The sequence below is a fragment of the Heliangelus exortis genome, chromosome 3 (genome assembly GCF_036169615.1).
Source record: "Heliangelus exortis chromosome 3, bHelExo1.hap1, whole genome shotgun sequence".
Lineage (NCBI taxonomy): Eukaryota > Metazoa > Chordata > Aves > Apodiformes > Trochilidae > Heliangelus > Heliangelus exortis.
Genome location: NC_092424.1, coordinates 32,654,052 through 32,673,542, shown reverse-complemented (window position 1 = coordinate 32,673,542; position 19,491 = coordinate 32,654,052). Strand labels below are relative to the sequence as shown.

At 42.2% G+C, this 19,491-nt stretch overlaps 1 protein-coding gene across 3 annotated transcripts in view; it reads right to left on the bottom strand.

The window, feature by feature from the left end:
• Positions 1-488: 488 nt before the first annotated feature.
• The window catches only part of SYNDIG1 (synapse differentiation inducing 1), a 76,400-nt gene continuing 57,397 nt past the window's right edge, over positions 489-19,491 (bottom strand). Inside the window, exons 4-6 of one of the 3 annotated variants that reach the window (XR_011725114.1) lie at positions 6,984-7,069; positions 3,580-3,737; positions 2,179-2,269 (exon numbers count right to left, since the gene is read on the bottom strand). Coding sequence is in view for 2 of the 3 variants with exons in the window: in XM_071739950.1 (XP_071596051.1) it covers positions 2,111-2,269 (159 nt within the window). In the remaining variant the exon portion in view is untranslated. Of the gene's footprint in view, positions 2,270-3,579; positions 3,738-6,983; positions 7,070-19,491 lie in introns of all 3 variants that reach the window. The other 2 variants (XM_071739951.1, XM_071739950.1) reach the window with 2 other exon arrangements.

Here is a 19,491-nt window from a genome sequence, read left to right as displayed (position 1 = left end):
TAGCTGGAAATCCTGTGCATCGTCCTGGAAGAATAAGGAGGCATCAAACTGTGCTCGTGTCACTCACCCAAACCCAGATACTGCCCAACACATCAAACACAGAGTAGGGACTATAACCTGCCCACTCATTACTGCCTTGCTTCAAAGGGGCTTTCATGACAGTTACTAGAAAAACAAGTTGAAGCAGAACTCTAGAACTGACTTTACCTTAATAGGGCAATCTGGCCAAAGTTCTGCATTTACTGCCCCCTCAGCTTTAGTGGTGGCTGAGAACTGATGAAGATGACTACAAGTACGTTGCTAAACTCCAGGCTTAGTTTGGGGCCCAACAAATCAATGCAAAAGAGGAACTGTCAATGACCACCGTAGGCTTTTGGGTCCATATGGATACTTCTTCAGGTAGTTGAGCTCAGGATACTGGGACAATTTTCACTCACTCTAATGCTTCACATCCATCCAAAGAAAGTGTCACACAAAGCATCAGCAGCTGTTGTATCATGTGTTTTAATAAACTGTATAACTAGCAGAAAAATAGTTTTGGATGTTTTTCTCCTCCCCCACCCCTAAAATAAAGAAACTCAAGTTAAAACTAAGATAATGCCAACCCCAAAACAGAAGAAAAAACTGTCCCAGAGCAAAGCTGACACACCAACTACAGCATTGAAAAAAAATGGCTTTGATGGCATTCCTAGGTAAAGAAATTATATTTATAAAACATAAGGTAGTGAATAATAAAACACTTATTTTTTAGATCATTTTTTTTCTCTCTCTGTGTATATGTATGTAGATACATATATACCAATGCTGATACACCCTTGGTGGAATGAAATGGTACATCTGTAAGACAAAGAAAAAATAAATAAAAGGGTGACTGTAGGGAAGAAGTAAAAAAGAAAACAAATTTATCATTTCAGTCAATCAAGTAAGGACAATGCTAAATTCCCTTACAACGTACCATTGCGCTGTTTATCAAGGGACACTCTTGTCTCTTCATGGCTATGCTGTGTCCCAGTCCATGGATGAGCTGTGAGCTTGTAATCTGAATGGTTTCCTTCACTGCTCTGTGTATGACCAGTAACTCAGAAATGTATGAAGCATTCCTTCCCATGGTTAGTTCCCATGCTTTACCATGATTTTTAGTTTAAAATTGATTAGAATTTCAGTTTGCATTTTTTCCTCCAGGTTTCTTGCACTGACTGCTATGCAGGTCTCCATGGTAAGGCAGAGCAACCCAGATGAGCAGTATGCCACAGGAATGTACCATTATCATGAAGTGGCTGGATGGAGGAATTCATTTTACAATGGATCCCGTGCTACTTTGACCTCACACTCAGTCTGCGGAGCCAAGTCATGCAGTAACCTCAGCTGTTCTGCATTGGGTGGGCCTGTGGGTCACATCTTAATCCAAAAACAAGGATAGGAAAGAAAAAAAAAATTTAATTTCCTTTTCTCTTTCCATGGAAACCTACCCACGCAAAAAGAGTAGGCAATACCATTCTACACTGAGGTCTCTACTTCAGCCTTAGGCAAATGAGTCCTGCATTCAAAAAACAGAAAACATGTTCTCCCTCCTGTTCTTATATTGCTCTTTCAGAGAACCAGCCACTGTCCATGCTTTCCTAGATCTCAGTGCTGTGCTTAACAAGCAAACTAAGCACAAGCTCATGCTGGCTGCAAAGTTCAGGTGACCAAGAAGGTATTAAGAGAACAGCTCAGTTTGCCAGCTTCTTATAAACACCATATTGCAATGAAGACAAAATACTCCTCCCCATAGCCCTAAATGCCTTCCTTCTTGTTTGTTTTGTTCTCCTTTCTCTCTTTTATTCTTTCTTTTTCTTTCCCTCTTTTGATCTTTCTTTCTTTCTTGTTCAGGGAGTCATGAAGAGAAGCAAGACTTGTGCATCACAAATGATGGAACTATCCCCACCCCAGCCAGCTTCCCACCCTACAATAAAGCACAAGCCCATCTTATCCTGTACCTGCCCCCAGAAGGTGTTTCTTTCTTTGTCTCAATTTTTTTTCTTTTTTTTTGGAAAATCATGCAGTCTAATCTGCTGAGGAGTTCTGCAGTGCAGGTGTTGGGTGGCTGGCTCTTTCACTTTCCTGAGTCTCATAAGTGATTGTTTTTGGACAGGTATGCAATAAGAGCCACAGCCACCCCAACGTAGATGCCAGTTCCGATTGTGATGGACAGGACAGCCAGGAAGAGTGCTCGCCGTGAGCTGGAGCTTGCATGGTGGAAGTCCCCCTTGGCTACTGCTTTGTTTGTCTGCAAGATATACAACAACAACAACACAATGTATTTATTTGTTTCATCTGGAAAGCTGATGCTTATTTCTTAGCTGAAACCTGATCATGGGACATGACAGAAAATCGATTGTAAATCAGATAATTTTTAGTCAAATGAGGTTTTTGCACAATTAGAACAATGATGAAACCAATAGCATCACAAGTGGTAATTTTAAGCTGGTTTAAGCTTTCCCACATCCTAGGACTTAATATTTTGCATCATGGTGGCTTCTGAGATGACTCAGCCTCCCCTGAGAACATGGAAAGATTGGCTGTTAGCCAAGGGTCATGTCCCAGTAGCTCAGAAGGCTAAACCAAAGCTCTGGTACTTGTATCACATCTTCTATGTAGCTTTGAGAACCCCAACAAGTGCCTTGAATAAAATCTGGTCAGCTGGAGTTTCCAAAATTACATGCAAGGCATTTAGGCTTGAGCACAATGAACCTCACACAGTAACAGTTTGTTAGTACCACTATCAATAATGAACATAAAAACCAAACAGCAGACCAGTCATGCTTTTTTTGATGCAGCCCAGGATATGGCTGGCACACCTTTCCAGTGCCTTCCAAACTTCTAATACACCTTCAAGGCACCTTGGAGCCCAGGAGCCAAGAAAAGCCTAATATCTCTGCTTAAAAGAGGCAAAGGAAAGCTAAAATTGAACAGGACTGATCTGTCCACTGACAAGTCCAAGTCCACCTAATGCTGTTTCAGTGGGTCACAGTCTTGCAGCATGATGAAGGAAGGATGTCAATTTTATAGAGCATGGTGTGGTATCAGCAAGGTCACGTGGCAGCCAGTAACAGATCTGTCCCCTACAAGAAAGATCTTGTAGAAGCATATGAGCTCCTTTAGTTCTGAGACAGTCTTTGATCCCTCATTACAATGATTGGGGAATTCATAACGCTTTAAATGTATTTCTCCACAAATGCTCTATTTGCTGAGACACTCTGCTTCAGTTTCACCTATTATTCTATTTTTGTCTTGTTTTACTCAGAGCAATTTACAGCAGCCAAATGACAAGCTTCCATGATGTAAAAAAGGCTTCTGGCCTTTCTGTCAATGACTTTATCAGGAGAACCATCTCTTCTCATTGATTAACCTAATTTTTTAAGCCTAATGCTTTATAAATGTTTCAGGCAGAAACATTGTCAAACAATACATATTAAAAGAGAGACAGATGAGGCTATAGGCAGAAGGAAAATTATAATTTCAAACCAGCAATTTAAAAACACAGCTTACACCTAGTGTCATATCATTTAGTTGAGAGGGAGAAGGTATCCTACTTACTTTGCAAAGAATGTCCAGCCAGGCCGCTGCATGGTGACCTGGGATTTAATGAACTACTTCTCTGGGACCTCCAAACACTCAAAACAAGAGCCCGTTCAAGAAAAAATGCCAGGGATTTTGGGGATCATTAAAATATTTCTTAGGGTAATTTGAAATTCCTGACAAGGAAAGCAGAGAAAGCTTTACAAAGAGTTGGTCCTTCAGCTCTCCTCGAATATTTCCTTCTAGCATTCACTGCCCATCACAGTATTAATAAAAGGCTTGAACAGAGAGGCTCCTATTCATAGAAATTAGATTGGAATTATCAGGTGAAGGTAAATACACAGTAAGAAGCTATTTCAGCATTTGTATAAACTGAGGTAAGCAGTCTCAGCCCTTGAAATAGAGGGAAAGTTTGAAAATGCTGAAACAATTTGGAGGTTCTGAAATGTTGCATTATGAAATTCTGCAATATTTTGGGTTGACCTCTTTTAAATGAAACTGTACTGCTTCAAAACAGTATTTTTTCACTTAACAATAGTTGAAAACTCAAAGAGAAAAGAAACCATTAACCAAAATGTCAAATTATATGGAAACCTGACAGTATGTCTTGATTTGATGCAATGAATGAAGCTGGATTTACCCAAAAAGAGTGCTGAGTGACCCAAAGGAATTCAGAAGGTGATTTTTCAAGCACTAATAGCCTCTTTCCTGATAGGATCTCCAGCCTAGTTACAAACCTGCTCACAGAAAGCGTTTTTGTTTTTTTTTCCTTCATGTGCTCTTTGGGGACATTTGTGACCCTTGTGAAAGGATCTGGCCTATGCTGAAAATGCAGCTTCTAATTAAAACTTCAGCTCAGCCAAAACCAGGTGTCTTGTAATTAGTCACATGCTGCCACAGAGTTGCTGAATTTTGCAGCTCCTGTCATTACCATATGGCTAGACATTGCTTGAGGAACAACCCTGCACTTTCAGAGAAGTTCTGGTTTCCAAAAGATCACCTAATATGAGTGGCGTTGTTTGCTGTTGTGTTTTTTTAATCATCAAATGTTTACTTTGTGACCTAGTAAAATTTAATCCCTCCTATACTGAATTCTGAATGTAGAGTGCATGGGTAAGGGCTCATGGGAAGGACAACCTTATATTCCTCCTTTATTCTATTCAGAAATGTTCCAATTTAGATGGAGAAATCATCAACACAGAAACCACACTCCATTAGCGTAAGACTAGTGTGAAAAGATTTGCTTATCACTAAGAAAATTCTTTGTTGCTCTTCCCTAAGTAGCAAAACCATTCCATTACTTCTCAATGTCACTATAAGCAAATTACAGCCTTTCTGCAGGTTTAAATAAACAGATCAAGAAAACACAAAGTGCAATTAAGGACAATTCTTGTAGGTTAGCATCCAGCAGCTTTTCTTGATTTTTTTTAAACAAGAATATCATATCTGCACTTTGAGAAAGTCCCTTAGTTTTGGTACCCATCTAACAACTTATGACCAAGCCCATTTGATGCCTGACACAGAGAAGTGGCACTCTCTTTGCAGGCTTCTATACCAGGGATGCCTGCACTCTAGCAAAAGCCATGTGGGAAATGAGCACAAAAAATGTGTTGTGTAGATCAGAGAGCTCAGCCAGACCCAGACTCACCATCTTTTCCTTGATATAGTAGAAAAGGTAAAAACAATGGTGATTAAACTTAAAAAGAAACCAAGACCTCTAAACACAGGCAGTGGTCAGCGTGTTCACTTCTCTTCATAGCATTCCTACCTTAGGTACAGTTGGCTGAAAGATACAACTTCTCTGCTTGGAAGGAATGACCATCTAAGCCCACAGTCAGACATTGCTAACACAGCAATCCAAGTCTCCAGAGCCAAAATCGGTTGAAGTACAGAGAGCAATTATCTGTTGTGGACCTTTCTTGGTAAATGCTGCCAGACACAACATTGGGACCTCGGGCATCAAAACAAGCTCAGTCTTCCTTTTTGACACATATTTGTAGGTGAAACAAATGTTCTCACTACGCCACTGTGGTTAAATTTATAAAATTATCCTATATATAATTTTTCGTGTATTATTTTCTGTGTAAAATTATTTTTTAAAAGAATGTGTTTCAGATAAAAATAGTGAGTAACAAAAATTCCAAATTTTGCTTTAAGATCTGCTACTCTGCAAACTAGTGCAAACCAGGATGTTTTAGAATGATGCTGCCTCTACTTCAACTAAACAGCACCATCATGGACACCCACAGTGCCTGTGATGGAGATTCTCTGTTCAGCCTTAGGTGCCAATCCCTACATCCATCCAGGTGTTTCTGATCAATCAGAGCTGGGGATGTGCACCACCAGGGACCTTGCCAATGCCCTGGGGCTGATGTACCAAATGGTATAAAAGCACTGTTTGTCCAGCCATTCATGCCCAACTGGGAAATGGATTTCTGTGAGAGACTTTTCACAGACTCAGCTCTGGACTCAGTAAATTGTTTTGTAAACAACTCAGTTTTGTAAATTCAGTAAATTTGTTTTTTACTCTGAAAAGCAAAGCCCCAGCTATCAACATTACTGGTATTAACATCATACTGGACTCTGGAGGGTAATGCAGCCAGGACTGGTGGAAGAATGAAGATCCAAATGCCCGACTAATAAAGAGCTTGATTCATTACAGCCTCCTCAAGCTAAGTGCCTTAATTTAAGCAGTAAGGAATATAAACAGCTATTCTAATGGGATTAAAAGTGGATGCAGAAGTATGCTCTTTTCCTAAACAGAATTACATTATCTGGGGAGTTTTACAGTACTTCTATCCATTCACTTCTTCCTTTCCTTGTCAAGACTGTGGCTGAGAGCCAGTTGATTGATGAACCAATTTAATATAGTCTTTGGGCAGCAGCAGGATCAACAGGTTTGATAAACAGAGCAAGGGACAAGTGCAAGACATGGGATGAATTATGACTGGGGGATAATTCATTGCATAGCACCAGGCAAGTTCCCTCATCGCAAAGCTGGAAGATGAGATACTTCTCTTGCAAAGAGTTTGTATCCCTGGACTATCCTGCCTTTCAGTTTTCTCTTGGTCTGCATCCTTTGAATGCCCAGATATGACTATCAATTTGCCAGCTACTGGTACCAGTTGTGATGAAGGCTGGGTACTCCAAATCTGAAAACAAAGGCTTGTGCAAACACCAGCCCCCAATCAATCCTCTATTTAGATGCTTTGGAAGTAAGCCAGGAAAGCAAAAAGGGGCATGGGAAGCAGAGGTAGGGAGCTCTGGGAGGTTTATCTTACTTCGTCTAACTAACAAAATTAAGGTCTTGTTGTTTAGAAACCAGCATCTTCCCTGGAGTTTCCACCTAAGCTTCCACAAAACATATTCATCATGTCTCTAGGCTGCATGTTTTATAGGCTGAGGGAAGATGAATACTGTACCTCCTCGACTGCAAGGCCAAAAATTCTGCTGCATCCCACAGTGACTCATATATCACACTCACAAAATACCTTCTGATAGGCTGTGTCTGGAAACAAGAAACACATTGATCAAAATTATTAATTCTGCCTCATTTCTGCTGCGGAGCAGGAATGGCTCCATGCAGGGTATCCTGACCCCTTTGGTCAGGTGAAGTGAGGATTTCTTTTCTCTTCATGGGAAGAAATCGCTAGCAGAGGGATGCAAAGGTTCCATGCAGCCACTGTCCAGACCCTGAGTATCACTTCTTTTAAAAAACACCACAGAATGAGAAGCCAATCATATAGAAAATCCTTCTGCTTTTGTATCTTCTCCTATCTTTCTCCTAGTCAAAAGCTCTGGCTACCGTTTTTAACCTGCCCAACTTGTACTTCTGCTGATCTCAAATTTCTGGGCAATATATTCTGCCTTCAGGCTTACACTCCTTTTTTTCAGTGATGGTGAGAAAAATTCTTTACTAAAGATATAGAAAAGGGTGAAGTCAAGGTTCACCTCTGAACCATGAATGACAGCAGGGAGGTGTGAGTCAGCAAGGGAAATCATGGGGCTGGCAGTCACCCGGTGTAGGGGCTAGGACATGGCAATAATGTTTTCAGTCCTGAGGAGAGCATCAAAGGGACTATGGAGTTCCACCAAACAGCTTCACAGTCAGAAATGGAGATCTAAATAAATGACAAATTGTTCATTGCTCTGTCAGCATTTACAAATTCCACTGTGCCCATAGTGTAATAAGGAGTTGAGCCTGTGGCAGCCTGCCTTTCAGGTACTGAAGAGCTCTTTTGGAGGTTTCCATCATTTCTGCAGAGGAGTTAGCCCAGGAAGTGTACACAGGTTTCAAGCAGCAATTCCCTGTCTGGAGCTTGCTGTGGAAACAGTGGGGAGCAGGCATCACCTGAAATGCAGGCACTTTGAAACAGATACACAAAACTCTTGGGCTTGATGGTGCACTTAAATCTCTGCTGATGATTAAGTTTCTTTTTCTCTTCAAAAAAAAAGGTATCCAACCTATCCTGAGCTAGCCTTCTGACTGCAGTGTCTAAAACCAATTGCTGGATCATGAGGGAATTCCTATCCACATTCCGTTGTTGATAGGTAGAGACTAGCTCAGGATTTATGTTTTTCCTTCAGTGAGGGATCAACCCCACTCTGAGCATCTAGAAGATAAAAAGCCTAAGATCTTGACCATATATGATCTCTCACTGTATGGTAGCACTGAGATTCAGTTGGGATGGCTGATAAAGACTTTGAGATAGCAAACGACTAACCCATGTGGAACTGCCTCTGGGGCTTGCTGAGATACTATGAGGACTTGGGTAGCAGTGACAAAAGGATGATACAGGCATGTTACCAGAGTTCTATTAGCACATGGGGAAGGGACAGATAAAGTAGCATATGCAGCTGCTGCTACTACTTTGCTCAAGGCTTTGCCAGATGTCCAAAGTGCTCTGCTGCACTTCAGAGTGACAGAACAAAATCCAATGTGAAAACTATACCCCTGAGGCATTTCTTTCAACAATGAATCCTCATTGTAGAAAAGAGGCTTGTGCCCTCAGCAGCCAGAGCACATCACTGTGTAATGCAGTGAGTGCACTGCAGCAGAAACATCAGCAGCCCCTCTGATCCGCCTCACCCCTTTCCTTGCCATGACTATCCCAAAACAAGTCAGTCATGGTGGAGGCAGAAAGAACAACCTGTGTCCAGGCAGGCTGGACAGATTGGTGGCCATCCTATGTCTGGAGTAGCCTCTTGCATTGCACTTTAAGGACAAGACAGGTGTAGTTTAAGCAAATGTTATCCCAGAAAGCCCTTCAAGTGGCATTTTCCTTCTTTGTGAGCATCCCCTTCTTTGCATTGCAACAGCATAGGAACTCCCAGCCTGGTCAAAATTGCACCAAGTTGCTGAATGGTGATGGAGTGGAAGAAAACAAGTGCCCTGAGTAAAGAGATTTCTATCAAATTAAATGGTGGTCTGTTGGTCGAAGGTAATGTATTTGAAACAATATTTATTCCTGGAAACCCATGAAAGACTCAGAAGAAGAGAGTATGAGTGGGGAGAAGAGGATATAGATGCAGACTAGCATGAGTCAGCCTGTTCTGCATGATCGTTTCATAACATCTGGTTTTGAGCCATCAGATCATTTTGATATCAATATTTTCTATTGGAATTTGAAAATATGACGTAGGTGAGGACATGATTAAGCCTCCGGCTGGTTCTGCCTTTGGCATTTGATTATGTATTCAAGTGCAGAAACAACTATAAATGTCCGAGTGAGATTTGGGCACTTGGAAAAACAAGAGCATAATAATGAGAACAGCAGGCGTAAAAGGCCTGAATGAGCAGAATATGGAGAGATGTTTTTAGACAAGCTCCACAGCAACAGCAGTTCATTTGATTGCACTTGAGAGAATGAGACCTCAGCCTGTGATGTGAGAGCAATTCTGGTATATACAGAAATATGGATGTTTATGGTAAAGAAGATTATTCCCCCACTCTCCTTTGCTTTCAGCCCTTAAGAAGATGCTACCCTTTTGTAATGAAAGAGAAGAAAATTTAGGAAAATTGACATGTGATGAAGCCTAGTTTATGCACATACAAACATGTACCCACAAAGACTTACACAGAGGTGACATAGATTTGCATTTACACACACAGATGTACACATGATCTGCCTAAGAGGTTGGATGCAGCCACTGAGGTACCACTTGTTTATGAACCAATTACTAGTGAAAAATTCAGGCCCGAAGAGGCTCCTTTGTTTTTCCCACTGACTGTTTCTTCATCGTTTGAAGACACAGAGTTTAAAACGTGACAATTACTCAGGAAGGGAAATCTGGAAATTATCCCTAGTTTTCATATTCCATTTTGTGAGTGGCAAGAAAATGCTGTCAGCTCAGGGGACATCAGAAGCTATTTTTTGCCCATGGTGACCCTACCCCTGTTGCCTGAATTGGATTGGGACTGTCTGGACAGTGGCACAGATGAGTCTGCACTTCAGGAATGTCAGAGTAGCCTGATGTTGCATCTGGTGCGTGGTCAATAACAGAGGTCAGACACCAAGAGGCTGTGGAGTCTCAGTCCTGGGACATATTCAAAAGCCCACTGCAAATGATCCTGGGCAACCTGCTCTAGTTTTAGCAGGGAGGATGGTCTAGATGATCTGCAGATTTCATTTTCAATCTCAACCATACTGTGATTTTGTGAATTTTGTAAATTGTGCAAAGTTGTACAAGGTGTTATTCAACTGCCAATTTCCTTATATACAAACATGCCTGGAGAAGTTCCTGTCTCTGTTTCACAGGCAAAAGGAGGACTTTTAAAGCCATGTGATGATTTTGCTATGGCTCTTCAGAAGGACTTGCTGGAGGTAGGTTCTTGAATTTGTAAAAATTCAAGATCTTTCCACCTCCGTCTTGTTATATAAGGTTGTTGTACAGAGTGGACTCCCGCTATCCATACCCAGCTCTACTTTCCTTGACCCTCCAACTCCATTTGTATTGATGTACAGTGCATGGTCCCAACCTGGATAGTTGTGGATTTCAGACCTCACTGTTGGAACCTTTTCTGTCCATGAGAATGACCAGATGACCCCACACCAAGCCAGATAGATATGTGTCTAATGTGAAGCAGCATCATCAATCCCCAGTTCCAAGTTGGGGACTCATAATTTTAGTTCAGTTTGCTGTGTCTTTGCGCAGATGAATAATCCATTATGTAATATCCTTCCAATTCAAAATGTCCACAGTACCAGCTGAGAGGGACACTGTGAGGCTCCAGCTCTGTGTCATTTGTGGTGACCTCTCTTTGTTTTGCTTTGGATTCTTCTGTCTGACTTCTGTTCCTCATTTGTGATGAAAGACAACATTAGTAGGCACTTTATATTCAGTGAGTGGCCCTGGACTCTCTTACACAGACAAGAAAGGGGTTGTGGGACAACGATGTGATGGGGATTTCTGCCTTGGGTATCCTGAGCCACAGTTGGGAGAGGACAAGAATGTGGAGAGTCAGAGACACTGCAGGTTTGAAGATGTCTCTGGAGTAGTTTCTCTTCTTGAGAGGAAGAGGTTTGATCAGAGAATGATTTTCTCCTTCTGATTCCTCAGTTTTCTAACCTGTAGGTGCCCCTATTAAACCTCTGGGTTTTAAGAGAATTATACAGTCTCCTATCTAATAGGGCATTAATGACTTTTTGAGGCAGGATTAAGAACTCTTGAGGAAAGATTCAGCCTTGTTTGTTGATAGCAGATTTTTCTCAGCTTTGTGCCACAATCAGCCATGATTTCTCTACACATAATCTGTGTTACATTGTTCTTTATCTACTTCCAGTTTCATGTGTTGAGGACAGTAAGAGTAGCACTTTCTGATCTGCTGCTGGCAGAGCTCAGTTTCCTCAGGACAGTTTTTTTCCCCACCTTGGTTTCCCAGCACGTGTTGGGTACCACAAGAGTTATATGGAAGTGCCTCCTCAGGATTGATCCTTGGGTGTGGCATTTGCCAGTCAGCCTGCAAACTCTGTAATGCAATTCCTCTGATCTCCACCGATTCTGTGGTGGCATCTTTCTAGGCAGGAAACCCAACCCAAGCCAATTCTGAGAAACATTTTGCCATTTGATGTGGTAACTAGGAAGGTAAGAAGTAATCAGGTAACTCTTCAGCATCTGACATTGAATGTGAGGTTACTTACTCTTCCTTCAAGGAGCAGGTTTACCTTGAATGAACCCAACTTTTCGATAGAGTATTTCAGCCATGCCAAGATAGTCACTAGAGATAAAATGATGACAGCTATTCTCACGTGACAAGACCCTTTCTCCCCTTTCATTCCTTCCACTTCCTCAGAGACTACAAAAAACACACTTTTGCTGGCCCTAAACCTCACATGGAACCCTACCCACAGCACCACCAACAATCGGGCTACGGGTTTGCTTTAGTACCAAAAAAGCTCGAATATACCAAACATACCACCCCTCGGCGGCCACTCTCCCACTGTTGCTCAATATGGCTCCAAAACTCCATACGAAAGGGCCCGGCAAAAAAATGCCAAGAGTGACACAAAAAGTCACAAAAATTCACAAAACTGTATTTTTTATTGCATCTGTTCTTTGTTCTATTTTTAAACCTCAATCCTCTTTTCTCCCCCTCCCCTGCACCAAACACCCAACAGGCTAAGAGTCTGGATCATCTTGCCAGCATTAACCAATGTCTCTATGACCTCTCCATTCTTTAGTCTCATCCCTGGGCTTAATTTGAATCAAAGAATAATGCCCAGTGTTCATTCATATTTTTAAATGAGTGAAACCACCTTCATATAAAAGCAGGGAAAATGAGGCAGGAAAAGAGAAGTGGAGTAATCCTGCAAGAAAAGGCAAAAGCTGCAGCAAACCCAGGCTCCCTAAAGTAATCCCAGAGCCACTAAACTTTTCTATTTTAACATCAATCAAAAGGAAATCTAACTGAATCACAAAGGCTTTAGAGAGCAACTACACAGAATATCTGCTGGTTTAATTGTGCTACTTTAGGAGGCACATTGGTTTACACTCCTACAGCTTTCTGTACCAGCCAGCTCTGTTGTAAGTTCATCTCCAGAGTGCCATCAAGGCTGCTCTTCCCAGTGAAGAAAGACTTGGTTTTTGAAAAGAGGCAAGGAGATTCATTTATGAGCCTGCAGTGGAAAGTGACTTCAAATTCATTTGTGGGGTGCTGTTAGAAGGATCCATCTGACATAGTGTGAAACCCTGAAGGGACTCCTCCCCTTGCAAGAATGCCAGATAGCTCATGTGTCCATGCAGCTTGAATGGAGAGAGCTGCGCAGCATGGGATGAGCATCTCTTGCCTTCCCCCCTGCTTATTTGGACAGCAAATGGACTTCATCTTCTATGTGATCCCTACTGCCCTGCTTACTTAATGAGCAAAATTGGCCAATGTATTAAAAAGTTATCAGTGAGGGCTGATGGACAGATGGACAAACAGACAGTTACAAAGGCCACAAAAAATTAATTCAAGATGCAAATTTCCCTAGTGTATGGATTCTGTGTGCATGGTACCAGCAAAGAAATGTCTCATCTTGATTTACTATCGTTTGCATTGGGAATGCCCTCAAAGATGCCAGATTGAGCCATATGAGAGCTAAATAGCAGCAAGCCATAAATTCAATTCCTGCAAACCACTGATGAAATATTTCACATTGCTTTTGAGTATTTATTAGGTTTTTTTGATATATATATATATATATATATATACACACACACATACATTAACCAAACTTTTCAGATGAAAAGTATCTTTCCAATTGAAAAAATTGATTTGTTTTTTTCTGCTTGAGAATGTATCGGTATGGGATGCTCCAATGCTCCAACCTTTTCAAAATGTTTTTTGAAAAACTTCTGAGACAAAGTTCTCAAAACAACTCTTTTTTTGAAATGTATACTATATACACAAATATGATCTTAACAAAACAAAATTTTGGTAGAAAAACTTGCATTTGGCTCCAGTATCAGTCATCATTTGTTCAATTTTTAATCACTTCTCAGTAACGAAGACATGCTACTTCTTCAGAAGCATAACCTTTTCTAAGGATGTTAGCTCCCCTTTTTAGGGCTGGGATGGCCTCAAATGAATAAATTCATGTGGAGTAGTGACCCTCCTGACCTAGACCTATGGGGTATTCTGTGTCAGTTGCTGCATGGAGACCTGGTATTTACTCTCTTACCTTGGAAAACACCTAGAAGAGGGATACTAAAATAATTATTATGGCTGGTCTGCTCATATTGTGGGGCGGATTTGGACACTGCAGTTGGTTGGTGATGTGATCACTGAAGTACAAAGATTTTCTTCATCCTTCATACCTAATCCCCAAAACTTGGATGGGGAAATAATGAATAAGGAGAGAAAATATGTAGTGTAAGACAGGCATCCTACCCAGACACCTACCAGCATTTACTAATGCCAGCTACACCTCTGCACAGGCTGAAGAAATGGTATGGCATGCTTATCTCTTGACTCAACTCTATTCTCCTCTAGAGGAGGATTCAACAAGATCTCATTTTTTACTACAGGAAAAGTTCATCAGCTGACCTGAAAAAAGTAATTTGTATTTGTCACCATTGCTGTTGGCATGGAAATGGAAGGTCTAACCTTGTATTAAGCTGTCAACACTCTGTAATGACTGCTGTCTTTCCTATGACTCAGCACCTGCAAGACAAGGACTCCATGTTCTCCAGCAATAACACATCATAATGTTGTCATGCCAGCAGATACCAGCTCCTAATCTCTTATATACAAAAGTCCTCTATCCTGTTACTTCTGTACTCCCAGGCAGATGGTCTTGTGTTTCAATGGTGCAGTGGCTTGCATGCGTGGGGAGTATGTCAAAGGGGATTATCTCAGTCTTTGCTCTTCCCCTGCAGACTTCTTCCCCCTTTATCTCCTGTACTCAGTTCTGCTTCTCTTATTCCTGTTTCACTCTCTTTTTCCTACCCAAACAGCAGCTCTGCTTGTGCTTTTGGTGGACATGATCTCCACCCTTTAAAAGGGGTGCAGGCTGTCTGAAGGCTGGGAGATGCAGGATGGTGGGTTCTTATGCTGTGTTTTCAGCAGTAAAAGAGGTCTCTGCAGAGCTGAAGTGTGGGTGTACAGAAGACATCCAGGCAGCATCCCTTCCAAGGGATAGGAAGCTGGAAGGAGCCCAGTAGCAGCCAGAGTGAGCTGGAAAGGTTTTGCTCATTCTTAAGCTCCATGGTGAGCAGGGCAGAAAGTTGGTGAGATCAGAGAAGCTCTTCTGAAAAGCTGCTGCTGAGGAGTGAGTCACCTGCCTGAGCACTAGTAACAGCCTCTCAAAAAAACCCAACTGAGTTTGTCTGCTGGCATCACAAAAAGACCAGTGAGACTCCACACCTGCAGTGCCTTAATCAAAAGAGTGAGGAACCCCTGCAAGTCTTGCAGCACAAAGATGCTGGTTTTGAAGGCAAGAATATCCTGCTAATGTGCCTTCATCATGTCTGAGTCAGCTCTTACTCCTGCCCTCAGAAAGAAAGCAAACTGGCTCGAGATATACATCCTTATGGATTCTCTAGCTTTAGTACTCTCTCTTTCTCCAGCATTTTACTAATGCCTGCAAGTAACCACCTTATAATGTTTCCTCAATGCAGGCTTACTCCCTGGATCTCAGATTACCATATTAAGAGAAAGGAGCAGGATGGAGCAGGGCTGCAGCAATTCTTACACTGGCACACTGGGACCATTTTACTTTTGATTCATGGGGACCCCTGCCAGATTATTTGTTGTTTTCTTGACAAATGGTGGAAAGAAGAGACCACCCCACATGTCTCTTCTCTATTTAACAAACTGGTCCACAGGGGTAGGGCTCTTCCTTGGTGTAAAACGATTAGCATATAAACTTATGATCCTGATTGGCCAATAGAGACAGCACAGTTGGCTAATAAGGATACTGCTTAGTGGCTCTGAGGGGTCATCAACAACCTGGCCAAGTTTTTTAATATCAAATTATTCCAGAGTGTACAAACAAAACCACAAAATCTGTTCCTTTTTCTTTCCCTCTCCTTCATTTTGTTGCATACATACAGCAAACATCTCACTCTCCGTGATTTAATTTGCATTGCTGTATTTGCCAAATGTAATGAAAAACAAAAATCAAAAGCTCCCTCTCTCCAGTCAGTTGGCTTGTCTAGCAGCAGACAGATCAAGCTTGAACAGCAGCTGCTGCAGATGCCAGGTCCCCATCAGCAAGGAGGCTGTGTGTTTGTGTGTGTCCCTGTCTGCACGTCCTGTGCTGAGCGGGACCACTTTGGAGAGACAGGGAATGCACAAACACGTTCACCATGGGAGAACTCAACCCAGATGCCACGTTCTGTCTGTGAAGAGGGATAAAAGCCTCAGCAGGATGCCCTGGTTGAACAGAGGATTCCTTCTGTGAAATGCAAACCTCAGGAGTCAGAGCAGGCTCCCTTTGATTTAAAAGGGCTTGGCTTCTTGCTCTCCAGTCACATCCCCTTAGGGTACTGGGAGCAGAGTGTGCTACCCTGGGCATCTGGCAGGATGAAAGCTGCAACAGAGAATATCCCTTTCACATTTAAGTCCCATTAGTTTAGCCGTCTCATGTCCAGGACTATTCCATCACATACAGGCAGGCAGAGGAATGCTATGAGCCTGCCTTGGCTTTTCCTGCAAAACCCAGTTGAAAACATGCCTGGTAAAGACAGACCTTTTGTGGCAGGGATCAGCATCCCACACTACACCTGCCAGCTGAACTGGTGACAGAACACGGTCAGTGCTCTCTGCCTGCCCCAGCTTGCAATAACACTGGGAACAGGGACAACAGCCTGTTGAGAGCTGAGCTTTACTTCAGCCTGAGAACCAGTCTGCCTTGGGATCTGACAGCTCATGGGCCACGTAACTTGACTTCATTTTCGCCAGGGTTTTCCCAAGAGCTCAGCCAGCTGGGGACAGAGGGAGGGCACAGGCAGTGCCACACTGCTGTTAAAATTTGACTCCTAGGAAGGTCCCTGAGTAAGAGTAGAGTAGAGAAATAGATCTGGTCTGCCCCTGGGGACCAAGTCTTCAGAACTTGCTCAGAGTGATTTCAACCATGTGGTGAGGGGTTACAAGGAGCAACAGAGCCATCTCATTCATGCAGCTGCAGTTTTGCACAAAAGGATATGGAAGAGGATGGGCCAGAGGCAGCAGCAGCAAATGAGCAGCATAAAAGTCTGGATGCAGATGCAAACTGGGTGTGTGCTTAAGCATCCTTCACACTACAACAGAGGAGCTACAGAAGGGGGACTGCACTAGTCAGGCACAAATCCTGTCCTGGTCTAATACTTCCATTGTATTTGTCCCTCAGGAGATTTCTGCAGGAAGTAATTCACAGGGGAGGGTTGTGGTAATTAATTATTTCAGATATTCATTGCTCTTCTCCTCCCCCTTTTCTCTGTTTTTCATCTCTCTGCCCTGCTGGATTAATACATGCTTCATGATTGAAATACATGCTTTCTGAAAATATTCCACTAAAATATTCATGAACATGTTTTCATCATTTGAAATTACTTCACGATAGCTATGCAACCAGAGTCTAAAGCAACCCTCTGCCATGGTGTCTGGTGCTTGCCCACTGTCTCCTTCTGCTTCCTGTCTCTCTCCCACTTTTTCTAGAGCTGCAAGACCTTGGGGATAGACTCATGCTTTTTTCTTATCATTTCCAAGGCATTACCTTTCATTTGTAGAGCACCTAGACAATAGGGATCCTTACCCTAGACAAGTGCTGGTGGCAGTCAAAAAGATAGTGACTTTACCAAAATAAGTAAGTTAATTGCCCACTCTGTTCTTCTCCACTAGAAAACAGCACAAGGCCAGTCTCTAACTGTTTTGGGTACAGTTAGAGAAGGCCCAGGGAGAAATTCATTCCACCAATGGGAATGACACACTTGGAGGTTCACCTTAGAGGAGCACAGAGGACTGGAGAAAGTGCTTTCCAGGCCCCTGACTACGCAGACAGGAGACTCATCCCCAGACAGTGCCAATGATGTAGCAATAAGTACAAGTGATCGGGGTTGATACAATAATATCTTCTGGTGTATGAAAAACTGCATGCAATATTGGGCATGCAGGATCTTCATGGGAAAGCAGAGAACACATGCACAATTTTATGGATCAGCCAAGCAGAAAAGGTACATTGCTAAGCTGTTATTGGGTCATCAATGATGAACCAAGCACCTTTGATCTCACATAGGTACCGAAGCCAGGGAGTTGCTTTCTGGAGCACCTAGGTGAGCAAGTCTCTGGCCATCACCACTTTGGACTGGATAGTGTGGGAACTGTGAAGAAGCTGAGGCAAAGACAGTGACTCCACAGAAAGAAAACCATCAATAGTGAAAACAAAAGCTGTCTTGTCAGGCTGGAATGAGCCCCCTTTCAACAAGCCCTTCACTAGGGAGGAAAGAGTGGTTTTATTATTTGCAAGCATGTGGCTTGGAGCAAAGTACCAGGTCATGACAGCAATCTTGAGCATGTTCCCAGTTGCTGTCGCTGCTGTTGGAGCAATTAGGCTGAGTCACTTCAGTGCTTTTTAAAAATCATCTTGCTTCCTCTTTAACTCCATATGAAAGAAAACTGATGTTCTGGCCCTTCCCCACAGAAAGAAAAATAATAAAAAGGATGTCTACAGCAATTTGAGGCTACCTTACTCTCTGCTTTAAGATTCCCGGTGCTTTCGGAGAGTTTTAAACTTCCATCAGAAAACACTGGCTTTCTGAAACACTGGAGTCGTAGTGCAAGGGCATATATATATATTCTCAGACAGTTCTTTGCTTTGTTTGTCTCTCTTTCTTTGTTCCCTAATTTTGCCAGAGTGCCCATGGGAGGGTAAAGCAAAGGAGCTGTACTTTTGAGTGGATAACTTAAATAAGTGAGTTAATTGATAACTGATTCACATCCATTATTGTGCTGTCTCTCTGCATTCCATGAAGCAGCATCTGGCACCCCTATAATGCTGTGGCCCTATACAAAAGGTGGATGGAAGGATGTGAATTTACATGACTAGCCTCACAGCCTCTGAGGGATGGCTGCTCTTTGGAATTTGCCAACAGCAGAGCTTACAAGCAGAGCTATTGACTGGCTCCAAGTGGGGTCCTAAGATCAGGCTCTTTCTTCTTCTGGCTTTTCTCTGGTCTGATCTGAAGCTAGGTGAAATGTATGGGACACTTCCCAGTGGCCTGAGAAACTGTGAACAGGTTCCTTAGACAAGCCTTTTAAATCTGATTACTTAGAGAATTTCTTTAGATATTAATTTCTTTGTAGAATTCTGTTAATATTGAGGTCAGCTCCTTCACTATCTCTCAGCTTTGGTCTGGAAAATAACTTTTTAATCTGGATTGGGGTGGCAGAGAGGAGCTGCCTGAGTGTATATAGCATATGATAATCCTCTTGAAGCAGTCCATGTGTGGACATGTCTTCCTTCTTCTGTTCAGCTGTTCCTTTCTAATACAGGATTTCCTACTTCAGCAACTGCAAAGGCAGACTGACTAATTCAATTACAGACAAGAGCAGTACTCAATTTTCCCCTTTCTACTCAAGAAGTGCTTTCCTTTCATAGAAGCAATGTGAAACTTACCCATAATTGAGCCTTGCTGGAAAGGTTATTCCAACAGGGTATTAAATTCTTCCTGTCATAAGGTTATTCACCTAGGGATAACATTTCTCATGCTCAACTTCCTTCTTCATTTCCATTAGCATTTTACTGTGATTTACTGTTGTATTTTTAATTTCCCATAAAAATTCTGAAGTTTTCAATGCCTTGTCAAAAAACAGAGTGATTTTGTGAGAATTTGTGAAGAATATATGAGGATAGGAAAGGGGGAGGCTGACACATTTGCATGAATGCTTCCACTGGGCTGGAAATGGTCATGCACAAGGAAGTCTCTCACTAAGCCCCAGTGAGCACTTTTTCTGTAGTGTATGGGCAG